Source organism: Astatotilapia calliptera, chromosome 7, assembly GCF_964374335.1.
Source record: "Astatotilapia calliptera chromosome 7, fAstCal68.1, whole genome shotgun sequence".
Lineage (NCBI taxonomy): Eukaryota > Metazoa > Chordata > Actinopteri > Cichliformes > Cichlidae > Astatotilapia > Astatotilapia calliptera.
The window spans coordinates 64,989,190-65,004,817 of NC_137428.1; the positions used below are offsets into that span (position 1 = coordinate 64,989,190).

Below are 15,628 nucleotides of genomic sequence, written 5' to 3' on the forward strand. Positions count from 1 at the left end.
TGCTGAGCTGTAAAACTGTCAAAGTCTCCTTGTGAAAAGCTTTTTCCTTACAAAGTAAGAAACAGACATGGTATTATTTATTCATCCGTTGAGGGTGCACTTATCTACCTGCAACCTCAAATTGAATAATTCAAAGGTGTAACACCTCAATCCTGCTCTGTAGCATGCAGTCATGTATTGTGTTGGTCCTTTTGATCCTTCCATTTGACTCAAACAATTTGGAAACTATATACATAATGAGTTTATCAGACATGCTGCAGTAGCTGTGACACAGTGTGCAGTTTGTTTATTTTCTGAGTGATGAGCTTTGTAAATAGATCCAAACTCACAAGTGTCCAGAGGTAACATTAAAGCAAGCATATGAATCTTTAATCATATTGAAGCTGAGGGATTTAAACAATAAGAGGAGTATTACGCCCCTATTTTCCAGAATTTATAATATATATAATCCCATTTCATATGACAGGTTAAAATGTATACAAAATTTGAATCCTTGCCTTTTTCTATATATATTTTCACATTGTACCATCAAGCATCATATAAAATATCCTAAAACCTTAGTAATTATTATACATATTTTTCATTTAAAACCCAAATGCTTAAAATAGCTTTAAATACACTATGATAAAATAAAAATACGTTTTAAAAAATATCTACAGGCGTACTCTTTTACTAAATTATCTTTAAAAAAGTAAAGTATCTGCCTCATGGAAAATCCTGTCCTTTAAGCCTGCACTTCTCTGGCCATTTTAACATCACAGTATTTCCATACAAGGATCGGATATGTAGCAGGAAGTGACATAACATTACAGTTTCCGTGAGGAATGCACAACGTAGAAAATAAGGGAAAAAATGGACTAAGTTCGTCAAAGTACAAACACCATAGATGCTAGGAACATGTTTAGTTTAATTGAGTTCCTGAGCTTTTTATTGAGGCAAGTAAAATTGCAAAAATAAAATTGTAATAAAAGTATTGTATGTATAAAGAAATAATCCGAACAGTCTACAAAGCACTGGCCAAAATATTAATGCTACTGAAAAAAACATCTCCATAGTAGACAGTGTAGAAGACAAATGCATCCAGTGCATTATTCACAATACAGTGCATACATGTGCAAAAGGCTCCTTCATTTAAACACATTGCAGAGTTCATGTTGGCTTAAAATATGCACAAACAGACAGCTGAATTTCAGATGTCTGTCTTTTCCATTTGAAGACATAAGAGTGCCACCTATTGGTGAACTGGTGGAAAAAACTCTTTAAAAGGCACACTGTCTTCATAACAGCATTTGTTTTATACAAGGCAAAGGTTATTATAAGTTTTTCCTGATCAAAAATACCTGTACAGCATCCATCACACTACCTGAGCAAAAAGATCTAATTATCAGTGAGTCATATACAGTATTAAGAAGCATTTATAAAACATCTGAGCAATACAAAAATATACAATTATAGCAAAGTGTCCAAGACACATAATCCATTATTGCAGCTCTACGTACAGTTTCGTCCACTGTCAACATTCATAAATCGTAACAAATAAATATCAAATAATCTGAGTTTGAATCCAGGAAGCTAGATGACTGTTATCAAAAGCCTAAAAGGTATAAAAATAAATCCAGGAAAATGTGCTCACAGCCTCTCCTTCACAGATATTTGCTCAGTTTCTTTCTAAAAGTGAAGAGAGATGGAAGAACTGATGGACTTCTGGGCCTATGAGTTGTGGTATCCGTTTTTGGGAGCCCCCTTTTTTGGGCCTATATTTTCATAGATTGCCGCGGTGTTTTGGTAGATTAGATCCACATTGGTCCCCGTTCTCGACCGGATGATGTCCAAAGCACACTGGTTTAAGAACACATACTGGTCCTGCACATATGTCAAATGCAAAAGTTCATTGAGATATGGCATATTACTCATCACGTCAAACAACACACTACAGTGAATGTGAACATTCCTACCTCTGTCTGCACCATAAGCGGTCGGTGCATGCGCAGATCATGAACAATGCCGAACACATCCACTGTATTTTCTCTTTCAATCTGGAAAATCAGTCTGTCTATGGCTATAAAGGTACCTGTGCGCCCCACACCAGCACTAATCATAAAGAACATAGAAACACAGATATATAAATATATATATATATATTTTTGAAAACAGGTCACACTGGATAAATACAAAGTTGTGAGTGTATTTGCATGTGTGCTCTGTCAAACCTGCAGTGGACCACTGTGGGCGAGTGTTTTGAGTACTGGTTCATGTGCTCTCTGACTAAATGTCTGAAGCTGATGAGGAGCTCTGTGGTTTCTGGTACCCCGTGATCTGGCCATGCTGTGAAGTGGAAGTGACGAACTGCTCGGGTTTCTGCTGTTTTCACCTGAAGGACAAAACAGCGAAGCACCTCAAAACAGCTGAAGATCCTCAAGACACAATAACACATACTAGTGATGAGAATTCCAGCTCTTTTTAGAGAACTGGCTCTTTCAGCTCGGCCCACTATAAACAGCTGGCTCTTTCGGCTCCCAAGCGGCTCTTTAGGTTGTTTTGTTGCTTTAATTAATTTATTATCAATAACAATATAAAGTTATGCACAAAATGAATTACTAATGTAAAAAATAGTGGGGTTTTTTATTTATACATGTTTATTATATAAATATGCTTTTATTTATTCACTTCACATAAAATGTAAAAAATTAATTTTAAAACATATAAACATATTACAAAAAACAACTATTTACAATTCAACTTTTAACTATTTAAATGTTCAGCTTTTTCTGTTTCAACAAATTTAAAGTGAAAAAACACAAAACACTTCAAACCACAACACAATAAAATATAGAAGATGCCGCAATTGCTGGAAACTGGAATTGGCTGGGCTGCGCTATGAATTATGGGATAGGCCGGGCCAATTCCAGTTTCCAACTATGGCGATAGCTACTTAGTTTTAATATTACTTTCTGGCTCACAAAATAAACTTAAGATAAGGCAAGAACGTAGCTGTGTAAACTTCAAATATCTGCTCGGTTTATCAAGACATCACATATTGACAAAAGTGCTCCGACGTTTTCGGACACGTTCTTGCACCAGTTTGAAGTTTTGCGAGTTCATCTTAATTTTTTTTCTCCCATGTCCCTCGCAGGGCTCGGTAAGAGAGAGGGAGGGTAAGAGAAAGGAAAAAAAAGAATAAATAAATAACACGGCTCGCGATAAGGAGCCGGCTCCCATCGTTCACTTCAAAGAGCCGGCTCTAAGACCCGATTCATACTCGACTGATACATCACTACCACATACCTCAAACGGTAACTGGACAACATGACAAAAATGTGTTGCAAGGATTTATGTTTTAAAGCAAAAGCAAAAGTGCCTTTTTACAACAATCAAAGATACAAAGTATTAGTTATATAGATGTAAACAGAGAGAACTTCAGTCAACACTGACCTTGTTATTACCATAGATTTGTTAAGACATTGGAAAGTTTAATAGGTAGTCTATTTTGGTTGCAGGACGCCTACTGTAAACCATGTTAAATATTCAGGGACCATAGGGTTTTCCAATCTAAAGGTTTCTCCCTTTCCTAAAAATACTTCTGAAAAATGATAAATATTTATTACAAAAATAATTTACAAATATGGATATATGCTGTATGAAGTATGCTTCCTTCCCATTGTTACCAAATGCTTGGTGATAGGGGGTCGTGTAATTGTTGGGCTTTCTTCTATTATTGTAGTATATTTATCTTTAGCACTGACACTATATAGACAAAACAATATTGAAACCAATGTGAAAACCACTCACATTTTTAATGTCAAAGTCCCTGAGGGTCCAGTCCTCAAGTGTTATTTCAGAGGTTGCTTTTACAATGATGTTGTCACACCGCTTGGTACCAGAACTCCAATACTGCTCACATTTTACCTGGAAAGGAAATGTTTTAGCTTTAAAAAAAACCTGCAAACATTGTAAAAATAACATTTACATAAAAAAAAAACACTGTAAAAACATCTATCGTTTCATTTTACGCTATCATTTATTTCGTGGTGTCGCAAAATAAAAAGTTTAAGGCAATATTTTTTCAACGTTTTGTGTCACTGCAGTGGCTATATTAATTTCTTAAAGTTCTCTCTTTCTCTTATATTTAATGTAACCACACTACAGACGGAAAAGAGCATGTTTTTACGCGTTGTCGTAGCAACAACGACGGTAAAACCATCGCGTGTCAGCTTGTTTATTTCCCATACAAACCTTTCACAAGAAAGCTCAAGATCCTGTTGAGACTTTTCAAAATAAACTGAATCACATGAAATAGTTTGCAGAGTGTTTACGGATGAGAAGCTAAAAAGAGCTGTCAGAAGCTCAAAAATAAACCTTAAAACAGGCTTTTCACCACAGCACGCCGTGTAATAAATACTCACAAAGAAAACGGCAGCCATTACAACTTATGACTAAAAATGTGTCATTTATGCATCTGTTAAAACACTCGACTCCAGGTACACGACGTCCAGCTGTAAACACTTCACGCAAGTCGCCCGAGATTCACAGAATTTACAGAAAATGTTAAAATTTTGTGATTTATATCGTAGTCGGGACGATAGATGTATTATATCGGGATATGAGATTTTGGTCATATCGCACAGCCCTACTAGAGCTACAGGGGAACATCACATGACTGTATAGAGCGTTATTAAATTTATTGCCAATGCAATCATATGGCACATTGACTTCTGAGGACATTTTAGACGGCACTCATCATCAAAAAGGTTGCCGACCCCTGGTATAGATGGAAACATATGAATAGATCACAGGGATTCTAACTTTTTCCTCAGCTGTATTGTTTCATTCTTGGCCTCTATTAGACTCATTCTGAATGATCAAAATAACCCTCGTTTATCTGACACCTGGTGTTGATACTACCCATGTCTTAAACGGTGTCCCTTCGTGGTCACGTTCCCTTTATGACAACTTTCTTCTGATTAGCTGTCCATTGCAAACAAAAAGTTTGGGCAGCAAGTGGGTGGGATTACTGTGGTCACACTGATATCATACAGGTGTATAGAGTGGGGTTATGTAAACCTGCCATTAAATTACAGCTTACATCCACCAAGATCAGATGATTGAAGTAGCAGCAGGAGAGGAAGGGGGAGAAAGAGGCAGTCGCTCCATATATGTATATCGGTTGATAAGCTTAAACTGGGAATGCTTTAACATTTACTAACATTCAGAGATGAACTTAAACACTTGCTCTACTTCTCTCTGGGATAACTTCCACGGAGATGAAATGCCGGGTTGGTAGCGAGGCTCCAAATGCTCAACCAGATCACCAACAGGTCTCGCACGCCACAGCCGCTCTATCACGTGCTCCAACGTGCTACGGTTATGAGCTGAGTTATGCCACGTCGCAAGTTTTGTGAGATTTAAGGGATCGGATTACATTTTTTATTTCTCTCCAATATTCGATACAGTAATTTAGGTCAGTATTGGACCGATTCAGACACGTAATATCAGATCAGTCTATCCCTACTGTAAACATGCTTGTCCTGCTAGTTGTGGTGTTTTTGTTAATACTCACTCGTCCCTGTTCATTACAGCGTGTCAGCATGACCAGAGTCTGCACATTCTTCTCCCAGATCATCCTCCAGAAATCGTTGACCGTGGTGGGTAAAGGACCTTGAGCTGCAATAAACTCCTTCCTCGAGTTGTAACCCTGCCAAATAAAATGTGAGCTCAACCACATGAAACAGCAAGTTGGATTTTTCTGAGACGTTTTTCAAAGCAGAGTTTACATGAAGGCAGAAACGTTTAACAAATGGCAATGTCAAGAAGCAAAGTTATATTGCTCAGTAGGATGCTTGCTGATGCTGCAATGACTGTGGCAGAGAGCTGCCTCAAAAAGTGTCAGTACGCACCGGCATGTAGTTAGCATTGATGTAATCATCAGACGGACTTCCATGGAGAATGGAAAGTTTCACCCTAGAAGAGTCATCTAGGAGGTGAACAAGAGGGTAAATGAAATGTAAGAGATGAAATTAAAGGGAAATGTAATGAGCATGAAAGGAATTAAAAATTATTATTGTTAAAAAAAAAAGTATTAGAAATTATTTTCCTACACTGTTATGCATTAATAGATGCATGCTATTGTTTGGTTCAAGGCACAAACTAAAATGGTAGCAGATGCTGTAAGGCAGGCAATGATATTGTTTAAAGAGTGAGGGTGTTATGGTCAAAGCAGCAGAGATGGATTTGTTAAAGTGACTCACATGGAAGCACATTGTTGTAGCGATTCTTAGGCTTGTTCTCCACATTCAGTGCATGTAACTTTGACTGAGCTGTGCCAACAACCTTCAGGTCCTTTAAAATACAGAGAAAAAAAGTTGGTGGCTACATGTGGAGTACCAGAGAAGCAAATGAAACTTTTTCCGGGTAGTTTTTCTTTTTTTTGCCCTTTGCATTACATTTCAGTATTATTTTGGCTCATTCTGGTAACAGTAATTACATTTGATTTTGTTTCAGTTGCACCTCTCCAAGATGTCTCTTTTCAGGCAGCAAAAAGCTTTTGGAGCACTGTAAGTAATACTGTAAAGCTGTACCAGGAATGATTTATTGCTGTTATACTGACATTGACACTGGTGAGTGTGTCTAGAACACAAATTGTTAAAATAAGAAATAAAAATAAAATTGTTCTACTATGAATAAGTATATTTACAAATCAAGAGTCAGTTAATATATTCAGTTTTGGGGATTTACCTCAAATTCTTCTGCAAAGCCACAGTTGGAGTCTGCTCTCTGCTTCTTGTAATAAGCCTCAAAGTCCTCCACACTCACGGCCACACTTCTGCTCAAACCAAAGTTTAGGCAAGAGTGATAAGGTGCTTTCAGGAAAGAATTAATATTTGGAAGATATGCTGAAGCTTTGAGAGTTAAAAAATGTTGTACTTACACTTTGGCTCTATAAAAAATGCAAAAAAGAAGAATAAGTAGCAATTAGAGGAACAATTGTTGTCTAAGTATATCATACATACAGTACAACAAAATGATAAAAATACAAATTTTACCTTAAAGATTCAATCTGGATGTCTGGTGATTCTTTTTTGGCTAGCCTATAGGAGCAGATAAAGTATATAAACTGTAAATATAGAATTTATTCATATACACGGATATTTAATGAACATGTTTTTATCACTGGTGATAGTGGCAAACCTTTTCCAGTAGATAATAAAGGCGATGAGGACACTGAAGAGAATGAGAAAAACTGCTACTGATACAGCAACAGCAATAGTAGTGATAGCTACAATGTTTGGAAAAAATGTAACAGAGAAATGAAGAAAGATTTCATTAGGCAGTCGTAAAATTAGAGTCGTTAAACATCCTTGGATCAATCTGTAGTATGAAACTATTGTGTGTGACACCATTCGATTGCACCTAACTAGCAGAATTTACTGGCTCTTTGATAAAAAAATAAAAGTGTACTATCAACTACAGCTCAACCAATAAAAGCAGTCACAGACAAATGAATGCATAGATGTTTTTGAGCACCATTAAGGAAAAAGGATTTTATTAGGAACTGGTATTTTCTATAAAAGGCTTCTCTATGTATCTCAAACTCTAGTTTTTAAGTACATTAGAACACTAATATTATTACACAAAGCCTTACCTATGCCTGTTGAGCACTCGCGATACACAGGAATGCTGGGATTTCCATGGCTTAGAGTTATCACAGTCACATTATATATAGTATTGTGGTTAAGGCCAGAAATGGTATAATTGCAAGATGCAGTTGCACTGATGTTGTTTCCATTTACAATCATCTGGAAGCCAGTGTGTTGGCCATGGGGTGTGGTACATGACAAGATGATTTGTGCAGTATTGTCGTTTGGACCTTGACAGCCTAAGATTGTCACTGGGCTTGCATCTGTAGCATGAAACAGAAATAAGGAAAAAACAGAACACCTCTAATGAACAAATCTGTCAGTTCTATTAAAGTATAATATTTCTATCAAATATCTAAAGAAAATACAAAATCTGTTTTTGACAAAATTTTATTTGTCAAAAACAGATTGTTCAGTTATCTTGCACTGATATTGGTGATAGTGGAATCATCAAAATTACATTTTTCATATGTAAAAGATAGGTGACAAAATTTTGCAGAATTATTACTTAGTGTCCGTACTTGTGCATTTGGTGATCATTACTGGTGCACCCCGTGTTTCATCAGAGGTCTCTGTGGTGACATAAATACTGTAGCACTGACCAGGTTCCAGGTTAATGATAGTATAATTAGTTTGTGTAACTATGAGGTTCTGCATTTGGGAATTAGTTTGATTCCAGGACAAAAAGTATTTATAGCTGTTCTTGTAGTCAGGTGGATTGGTCCAGTTGACTGTGATGTATGTCTCTCCTGGAGTGGCCGTGAGCTCCTGCACTGCCTGTGGTCCTGTCAGACATTAGAGAGATATTAAAGTTAATTCATACAGTAATAATGAAAGAGGAGACTGCCCAAACTTCTCCAATACTTCTTTACAGAAATGAAAGCCTTACTTGTTGTGACCATGTAGACATAAACTGTCTCACTCTGAAATCCCAGTTCCCCCACAGTTTTCACAGAAATGTTGTAGGAAGTCCCAGAAGACAGGGAAGAGATGTTCATTCTGGTGTTTGTGGTATTTGTATTGTTGGATTGCTGGGATGACGTGTAAGTCAGCAGGTAGGAGAAATTAGCACCGGTCATCAGAGGCGCCTCTGTCCATCGAGTTTCAATGGAGCTCGTTGTTTTATTCAGGATCTCAATCGTCCCAGGAGGGTTAGGGACTGGAGGAAGGGGGATGCAACATGTTACCTTATGTAAGTGCTCACTGTTTTAATTAATTTTGTTTTACAGTTGTTTAGTGTAGTGTCAAATTAAACTTTATCAGTAACAGCTAAATTCTCAAAACCTGCTGAAGTAAATAAAAACATACATACATATTAACATAAATGTGACTACACTCAAAATTGAAGACATTTATTCTACTCACGAGTGGCGTTAGTAACAAGTTCAGATGACGCATTGAAGGGTCCACTTATTGTGGTTAACATGACGCTGTACGCTTGTCCAGCTGACAGGTTTTGAAACTGATAGGATGTATTCAAAGAGTTCAGGGATTGAATAGTTGTATTACGTATTAGCTGCAAACTGTAATGCTCCACATTTCCTTTAGGTTTCGTCCATGTCACTGTGATGGAACTATTCGAATGACCTGAGATAGTGGGCTGTACTGTCTCGGGCTCTGTTGATGTGATGAGAGAACAAAGGATTAAAACATGTCAACAATGATAGTCTGACAAAGAAAACTAGAAAGGGCAGCTGAGTCGTACTCGTGTACTGAGAAGTGCAGACTGTTTGTCCTTCAATGCCATTTGCTGCCATGACAGAAACACAGAAGGTACAGTTGGTCCCAGGGTCGAGGCCTGAGATCTGTATGGTTTCTTGTCCCAGGGTGTTGTTTTTGTAGGCACAGCCTGATGTAGCAACTCGATATTTATAGTCAGCCCTGTACTCAGCTGGCTTCGTCCAGTTCAGATTTATAGCAGTTGTGTTTATGGTTTCAGCCTCCAACTCAGTAATACCGTATGGCCCTACAAACACAGGAGGAATTATTATTATTATAATAACAACAGCAGTATTATAGGCACATGAACAGCACTTTTCTTATAACAGCTCTCTTTCACTGGAATAATGATAAACTACCCAAGCTCAGCTTTTGATGGTTGCTGACTGTGGTTGTTTTTGCTGATTTAGTTTGAGTTTAGTATCGTGGATTTCCAGGAGAAGCAGAGATTCTGACAACATATACTGTACATACGTGTGAAGTAAGACACTGTCACAGGATCTGCCTGAGTGCCATCTGCTGTCAGTGTAGTGACAGTGAAGTTGAAGTTGCTCCCAGAACGAAGATTTCTGATTGTTGCATTTGTTATGTTCACATTTAATTCGTTTACAGTAACATTGGACTCGTTGGTGACCTGCACCCAGTAAGAGTAGCTTAATTTGCTCTCCTGCTGTGTCCACACCAAGGTCACTGCATTTGTAGTTATTTCTGTCTGAGTCAGATTGGATACAGGAAATGGTCCTGAGAAAATGAGACAGATGAAAAACCTGTGATTGCTGCTACATGTTCCTCACACTCAGAGGAAAAAGAAATACGATAAATAGTATTAACAATATTACTATTTTAGAAAAAGGACACCTGCATTACATCTATGTACTCAGCATGTCGTACACAGACAATTGATTCCAAACATTTTAAAATCTGTCTGAATGACATTTTGTTGTCACTACATCCCAAAAAAGTAAACAAAACAAATAAAAACAAACAAACAAAAACAAATACAAAGTGTACCAGTCAAAATAAACTATCCTTTTTCTTTCACTCTGACAAACTCAATAAAAATAAAATAATTAAAAAAACCAGGAAAATCCACCATAACAATCACAATCTCATCAGCTGTATGTCTACTCACTGGTATAGTTTACTGTTGTCACTGATGTACTTTTATATCCCATCACACCCACAGTAACAACAGAGATATTGAAGGGGCTTCCAGATGTGAGGTTTCCCAGCAGGAACCAGTTGTCTTTTGTCACAAAGGTGTTGTTAGTGGTGGTGACACTAAAGTTGTATTGATTGTGGTTCATGTTCTGTGGAAGGGCCCAGGTGAAGTTGATGGAATTAACAGTCTGAGATTGCACTGTGATGGAGCCAGGAGGGTTGGGAACTGAAGAAGGAGAAGGATTTGATTATTTGATTGATTAATTCAAACAATACATGTATTTTTAAAATAGGTGTTGATAAAAATGCTGAATATACAATTTGAGGTAGAAGTCAGATTGTCAATGAAACTCACAAGTTGCGTCGCAGACACGTGAACTGTTACTCTGAAAAGGTCCACTTTTGGTGATCAACTGGACACAGTAAATTACTCCTGGTGTCAAGTCCACAAAGACTATGTTTGTAGTTTGATTGTTTACATCCGTGCTGTTCACTAACTGTCCAGCACTATTTAGCACAACACTGTAACTGGAGACCTTCCCTGTCACCAGTGTCCAGCTCACTGAAAGGCTAGTTGTGGTTCCTACGGCTGTAATGTTTGAGACTGCTTCAGGCACTGGATAAAAAAGAAGATTCAAATTAAATGAACATTAATATTGGACTAATAGGGGCTGAGTAGTAACACAAAGAAAATGTCGACCAAATTACTTGTTTTCTGACCAAAAACATGTTTAAAGATTTACTTTTAGAAGTTTATATACCATCACTAAAACCCTGATGATGTTATATTTTGGCTCGGGGTTGAGACCTTTCACAGAAAGGATAGAAACTAAAGAGCAAAGGTATCGAGCTAACAGCTACTGATTGTCAAACAGGGAGGAAAACTTTTTATGAAAATTGTAGGCTTCAGCTTTACTGAAGCTTCTATATCTGCCTGTGGTGCCTGGAACTCTTTTCTCTTATCAGTTCCCCTTTAAGAAAAAAAAATGCTATCCATATAAATAATACAATATCACATATAACCAAGCTCTGACAGTCTGTTGGGGATCACTATAAATTGCAAGATGGATTAGGAAGACTTGACTTTGAAGCACATTTCAGAGATTTTTAAGACATACTTGTGTAACTCTGTGTATTTTCCTCTGTGGATTTGACCCCTGCTATAACCGTGAACACAGAAAATGTGTACAGCTCTCCAGAGGTCAGATTATAGAAGGTGTACGTCTCATTCTTTGTCGAATCATTCTTTATCTCGCTGCCACTCTGTCTCGCTATGACCAGGTAGGAGTAGGAAGGCTTGTAATCATTTTGTCTGGACCACGTTAGCTTGATGGAGGTCGTGGTCACACTCTCCACTGTGATGTTGGTCACAGGTTTGGGCACTGTAGAAATTTGCAGTTTGAAGTATTCAAGTGACAAAACACAGACCAAACAGCACTGATACTTCAACAGTTTGACTGAGTTTATATCTTAGTTCTTACTTGTGTAACTGAATCCCTTCTCCACCGTAGATTCACTTCCTTCTGCAGCTTTCGTTCTGACTGCGACACTGTAGTTAGTTCCTGGGCTTAGATTCAGTACAGAAATGCTGTTATTGGTGATGTTTGTTGAGTAAATAAGTCCTCCTGTGTCATTGTAAGTGTCAACTAAGTATATATAATACGATTTGACCCCCAGTGGATTTGACCAGTTCACATTTAGTGAAGTAGTAGATTCAGGGCTGACTATTAGATTCCTCACTGGGTTTGGTACTAAAAAAAGACAAATTGGAAAACAATGTTAAACAACCGAAGTTAAATGATTTGCACTTATTACATCAAAGATCCATGTTACATGTCATACCAAACTCTTCACACCATATTTCCTCTCTATATCTTAACAATAAACTGTCCAACACTAACACTCATATTATATGTTGATTAATATGAATTGTTCTTAGGTGCTAGCCAGTAAAACCACGCATTAAAAACAGACAGTCTGACGGCTTTGTTTTTCTCTTTGTTGTACTTACAGGTAAAAGAAGAATTCTGAACAATCGTGCTGCTTAAATTTCCAGGTCCAGTAGTTTTTACTGTTACAGTGTAATTGGTTCCAGAGTCAAGGAGTGAAAGCAAAGTGTTATTTTGAGTGGAAGTTGTGTTTTGACTGAGACCACCCACAGCCTGATAGGTGATACTGTATATGATGCCTGGAGCTCCGATCATCTCATCAGGTGTTGCCCACTGCAGCTGGAGTGAGGAGTTGCTCCGGCTACTAAAGATGATGGACCCAGGAGGTTTGGGAACTAAAGGGTACAAATAACACCATCTTAAAGTCATTTTGCTATTTTAAAGAAGTACAAAACAGTTCAGTCCCATAAAAATGTAATAAAATAAGTATACTCCTATGTTTCCAGATAGGATGCCAACCTTTATCTACACAGTTTTTTTGTTGTTGTTTCTGTTTTTAACTGTTTAGGTGTTTCTGCATAACGCATTTGAAAACAGCAATTGAATATAATATTTTTGTACCCAATTTAACATTTATTATCACAAGAATCTCATTATTCATGTTTGAAGCATTCTAATGGTATCCACAGTTGTTCTCAGGGTCTTCAAAAACATGGTGATAAAGAAAAGAGATTAGGTTGTTGGGCTTACCAGTGGCAAATGACACCTGGTCAGATGTATTCCAGAGGTTTCCAGCAAAAGCAGTAACTGTGATATTATAGAGTCTCCCGGGTTTTAAATAGGTGAAACTGGTTGTTGTGGCCATTGTTTGACTGGAGTTTGTAAACAAGTTTTCATTGGATATTTTGACCTGATAATAACTAATGTTTCCTCGAGGCAAAATCCAGCTGATGCTTAAGGTGTTGGTTCCTTCTGTAACACTAATGTTCCCAGGCTTTTCAGGCCTGAGATGTAAATAAAGATGTAAATGGCATTTTAATAACACAAATGTCCAAACGTTTGGACAGCTATACTGTAAATATATTTTAATTTCCTTCACTACTCGAAATTATGGATAAGGCATAAAGTGTAGAGCTTTAATTTGAGTAGGTTTATATTAACATTTAAAGAAGAAGTTGATTGATTTTAGTTGTTTCATTGTTTAGGGGAGTTTAAAAGTAACGACACAAGCGGCTACTTGACTTTGCAGTTTAAGCTTCACCTTCATTTAAGTCATAAAAATTAGATAAAGACAATCTGACTAAAGATCAGCACTTGTACAATCTCATCCTCTGTATTATTCAGTCTTTTTTATTTTTTTCTAGCCTATATTGCAAAAAATGTCAATATAGAAGTTTTAAAATATCACCCTATTAGAGATAAAACTATAACGATTATTGGAGCTGTTACTCAAACACAGAGTGAGCACAACTACAGCTGTTATATGAGGACACATCGGTGAGAGATCCAACCTTCTCACTTCAAAGGGCTTCTTCTTCTACATCTGGATTTCTTCTTCTACTTTCCTTTCAATTTAACTTATCTTATGATGATAGAAGACTCCTTATTTTACCAGATATTCTCAGCAGACAGTCACTAATTCAAAGTATGAAAAACATTTAAATGCTCGCTTACTTGTGTAGTTGGTGACAGTAGCACTCTGTCCTTTAGTAGAACCATCACCAGCCACTGCAGTGACATTTATTTCATACTGGACACCAGCAGTCAGGTTAATAATATTATAAAATGTCTCATTGACATTTACAGAGAAGTTCGTCCACTGTACTTTATAGAAGAAGCTGTTTCCCACTGGTTTAGTCCAGCTCACCAAAATTGACGATGTTGTGACGTTAACAGCAGAGAGACTCGTGACTACTTCAGGCTCTATGAGTGGAGAGTACATGAGGAGGAACAAGAAAACAAAAGAACTGTTAGAACAAGAACAATAAGCAGTGACTGCAACAGGTAAGAATCAAGACTGAATTAAGAAAGACCTGAGAGGATATGTGAATAAATCAAAAACTTAATTTGGTAAAAAACAAACAAACAAACAAACATGTCACTCATGGATAAAAAGTGCTTTTAGATTTGAAGTCTTCCTGTAAAAAGGATTTCATTAATTTTTGAAGTAACTGCTTCACTAGAAAAAAAAAACTATCCTAAAAAGTTGACAAATAATAAACTACAAGATAAAAAATGAAACAGTGACACAGTACAGAGCACGAGACCCCAGATCAGAAATGGTCATACTCTTCATCTTACTTGTGTATTGAGAAAGTGTTGCTACGTCACTTTGTGTACTGTTATCTCCAGCCACTGCTGTGACAGTGAAAGTGTAGTTCACTCCAGGAGTCAGCTCAGTGACATTTACTTTAGTTTCAGTCACAGTTTTATTCATGTTTATTGTTCCATCTGTCCACTCTACTCTATAGAATGACCTTTGACCCTGTGGCTCAGTCCAGTTCAGAAATATAGAGGACGTCCTGGTTTCACTGACAGTAAGATCATTCACTTTTTCAGGTTCTGTGAGTTACAGAGAGATAGATGCAAAAATAACAACACTAAGATTACTATAATTTTAACTTTAGAAAATGACACCATCAAATATGCTGCAAATTTAGTAAAGAACACCTAAGGGACAGCATTTGAAAAACACTGATTACAAATTGATTCAGAAGTTGAATTCCTGCACATCCTGTTTGTATACAGTGAAATTAACTCTGCAGCTCCCGTAGTTTGCTCATCACCAGCCACTGCAGAAACTCTAAATCTGTACTGCATACAGGCAGTTAGTGCACTGATGGTTATTTATGTGATATTCACACTGTGATTCTCATTTAAATGTCTATCTGTCCACTCTACAAGATAGAAGCAGCTGTTTCCCTCTGCTTCAGTCCACTTCAATGATACAGAGGACGTTGTGAAAGCAGTAACACTGAGTAATCTGACTACTTCAGGCTCTGTAAGGGAGAAGTCACTACATGGGTAACAATTAAAATATCAGCTCAAGTCTTCTCTGTCTCAAAGTTACAGTAAAAATACACGAGCAGCAACATGCTGACCCTGTAACATTTCATGCAGCTGGAAGTTCAGAGGAAGATCTAAACTAGACGTACAAAAGAAATGCAAACCATTATTGGAGCTGTTACTCAAACACAGAGTGAGCACAACTACAGCTGTTATATG

At 37.2% G+C, this 15,628-nt stretch overlaps 1 protein-coding gene across 1 annotated transcript in view; it reads right to left on the minus strand.

Annotated features, from left to right (window-relative positions):
* Positions 1-255: 255 nt before the first annotated feature.
* ptprjb.2 (protein tyrosine phosphatase receptor type Jb, tandem duplicate 2) overlaps positions 256-15,628 on the minus strand; it is a 56,185-nt gene continuing 40,812 nt past the window's right edge. Inside the window, exons 23-47 of the mRNA XM_080303310.1 lie at positions 14,705-14,965; positions 14,034-14,326; positions 13,506-13,537; positions 13,154-13,407; positions 12,526-12,798; positions 11,996-12,265; positions 11,633-11,896; positions 10,870-11,130; positions 10,486-10,740; positions 9,828-10,094; positions 9,340-9,600; positions 9,000-9,251; positions 8,524-8,793; positions 8,156-8,419; positions 7,640-7,897; positions 7,186-7,273; positions 7,041-7,085; positions 6,733-6,922; positions 6,246-6,336; positions 5,895-5,971; positions 5,558-5,692; positions 3,790-3,906; positions 2,211-2,371; positions 1,956-2,091; positions 256-1,863 (exon numbers count right to left, since the gene is read on the minus strand). Of these exons, the coding sequence (XP_080159436.1) occupies positions 1,711-1,863; positions 1,956-2,091; positions 2,211-2,371; positions 3,790-3,906; positions 5,558-5,692; positions 5,895-5,971; positions 6,246-6,336; positions 6,733-6,922; positions 7,041-7,085; positions 7,186-7,273; positions 7,640-7,897; positions 8,156-8,419; positions 8,524-8,793; positions 9,000-9,251; positions 9,340-9,600; positions 9,828-10,094; positions 10,486-10,740; positions 10,870-11,130; positions 11,633-11,896; positions 11,996-12,265; positions 12,526-12,798; positions 13,154-13,407; positions 13,506-13,537; positions 14,034-14,326; positions 14,705-14,965 (4,928 nt within the window). The 3' untranslated portion in view covers positions 256-1,710. The remainder of the gene's footprint in view (positions 1,864-1,955; positions 2,092-2,210; positions 2,372-3,789; positions 3,907-5,557; positions 5,693-5,894; positions 5,972-6,245; positions 6,337-6,732; positions 6,923-7,040; positions 7,086-7,185; positions 7,274-7,639; positions 7,898-8,155; positions 8,420-8,523; positions 8,794-8,999; positions 9,252-9,339; positions 9,601-9,827; positions 10,095-10,485; positions 10,741-10,869; positions 11,131-11,632; positions 11,897-11,995; positions 12,266-12,525; positions 12,799-13,153; positions 13,408-13,505; positions 13,538-14,033; positions 14,327-14,704; positions 14,966-15,628) is intronic.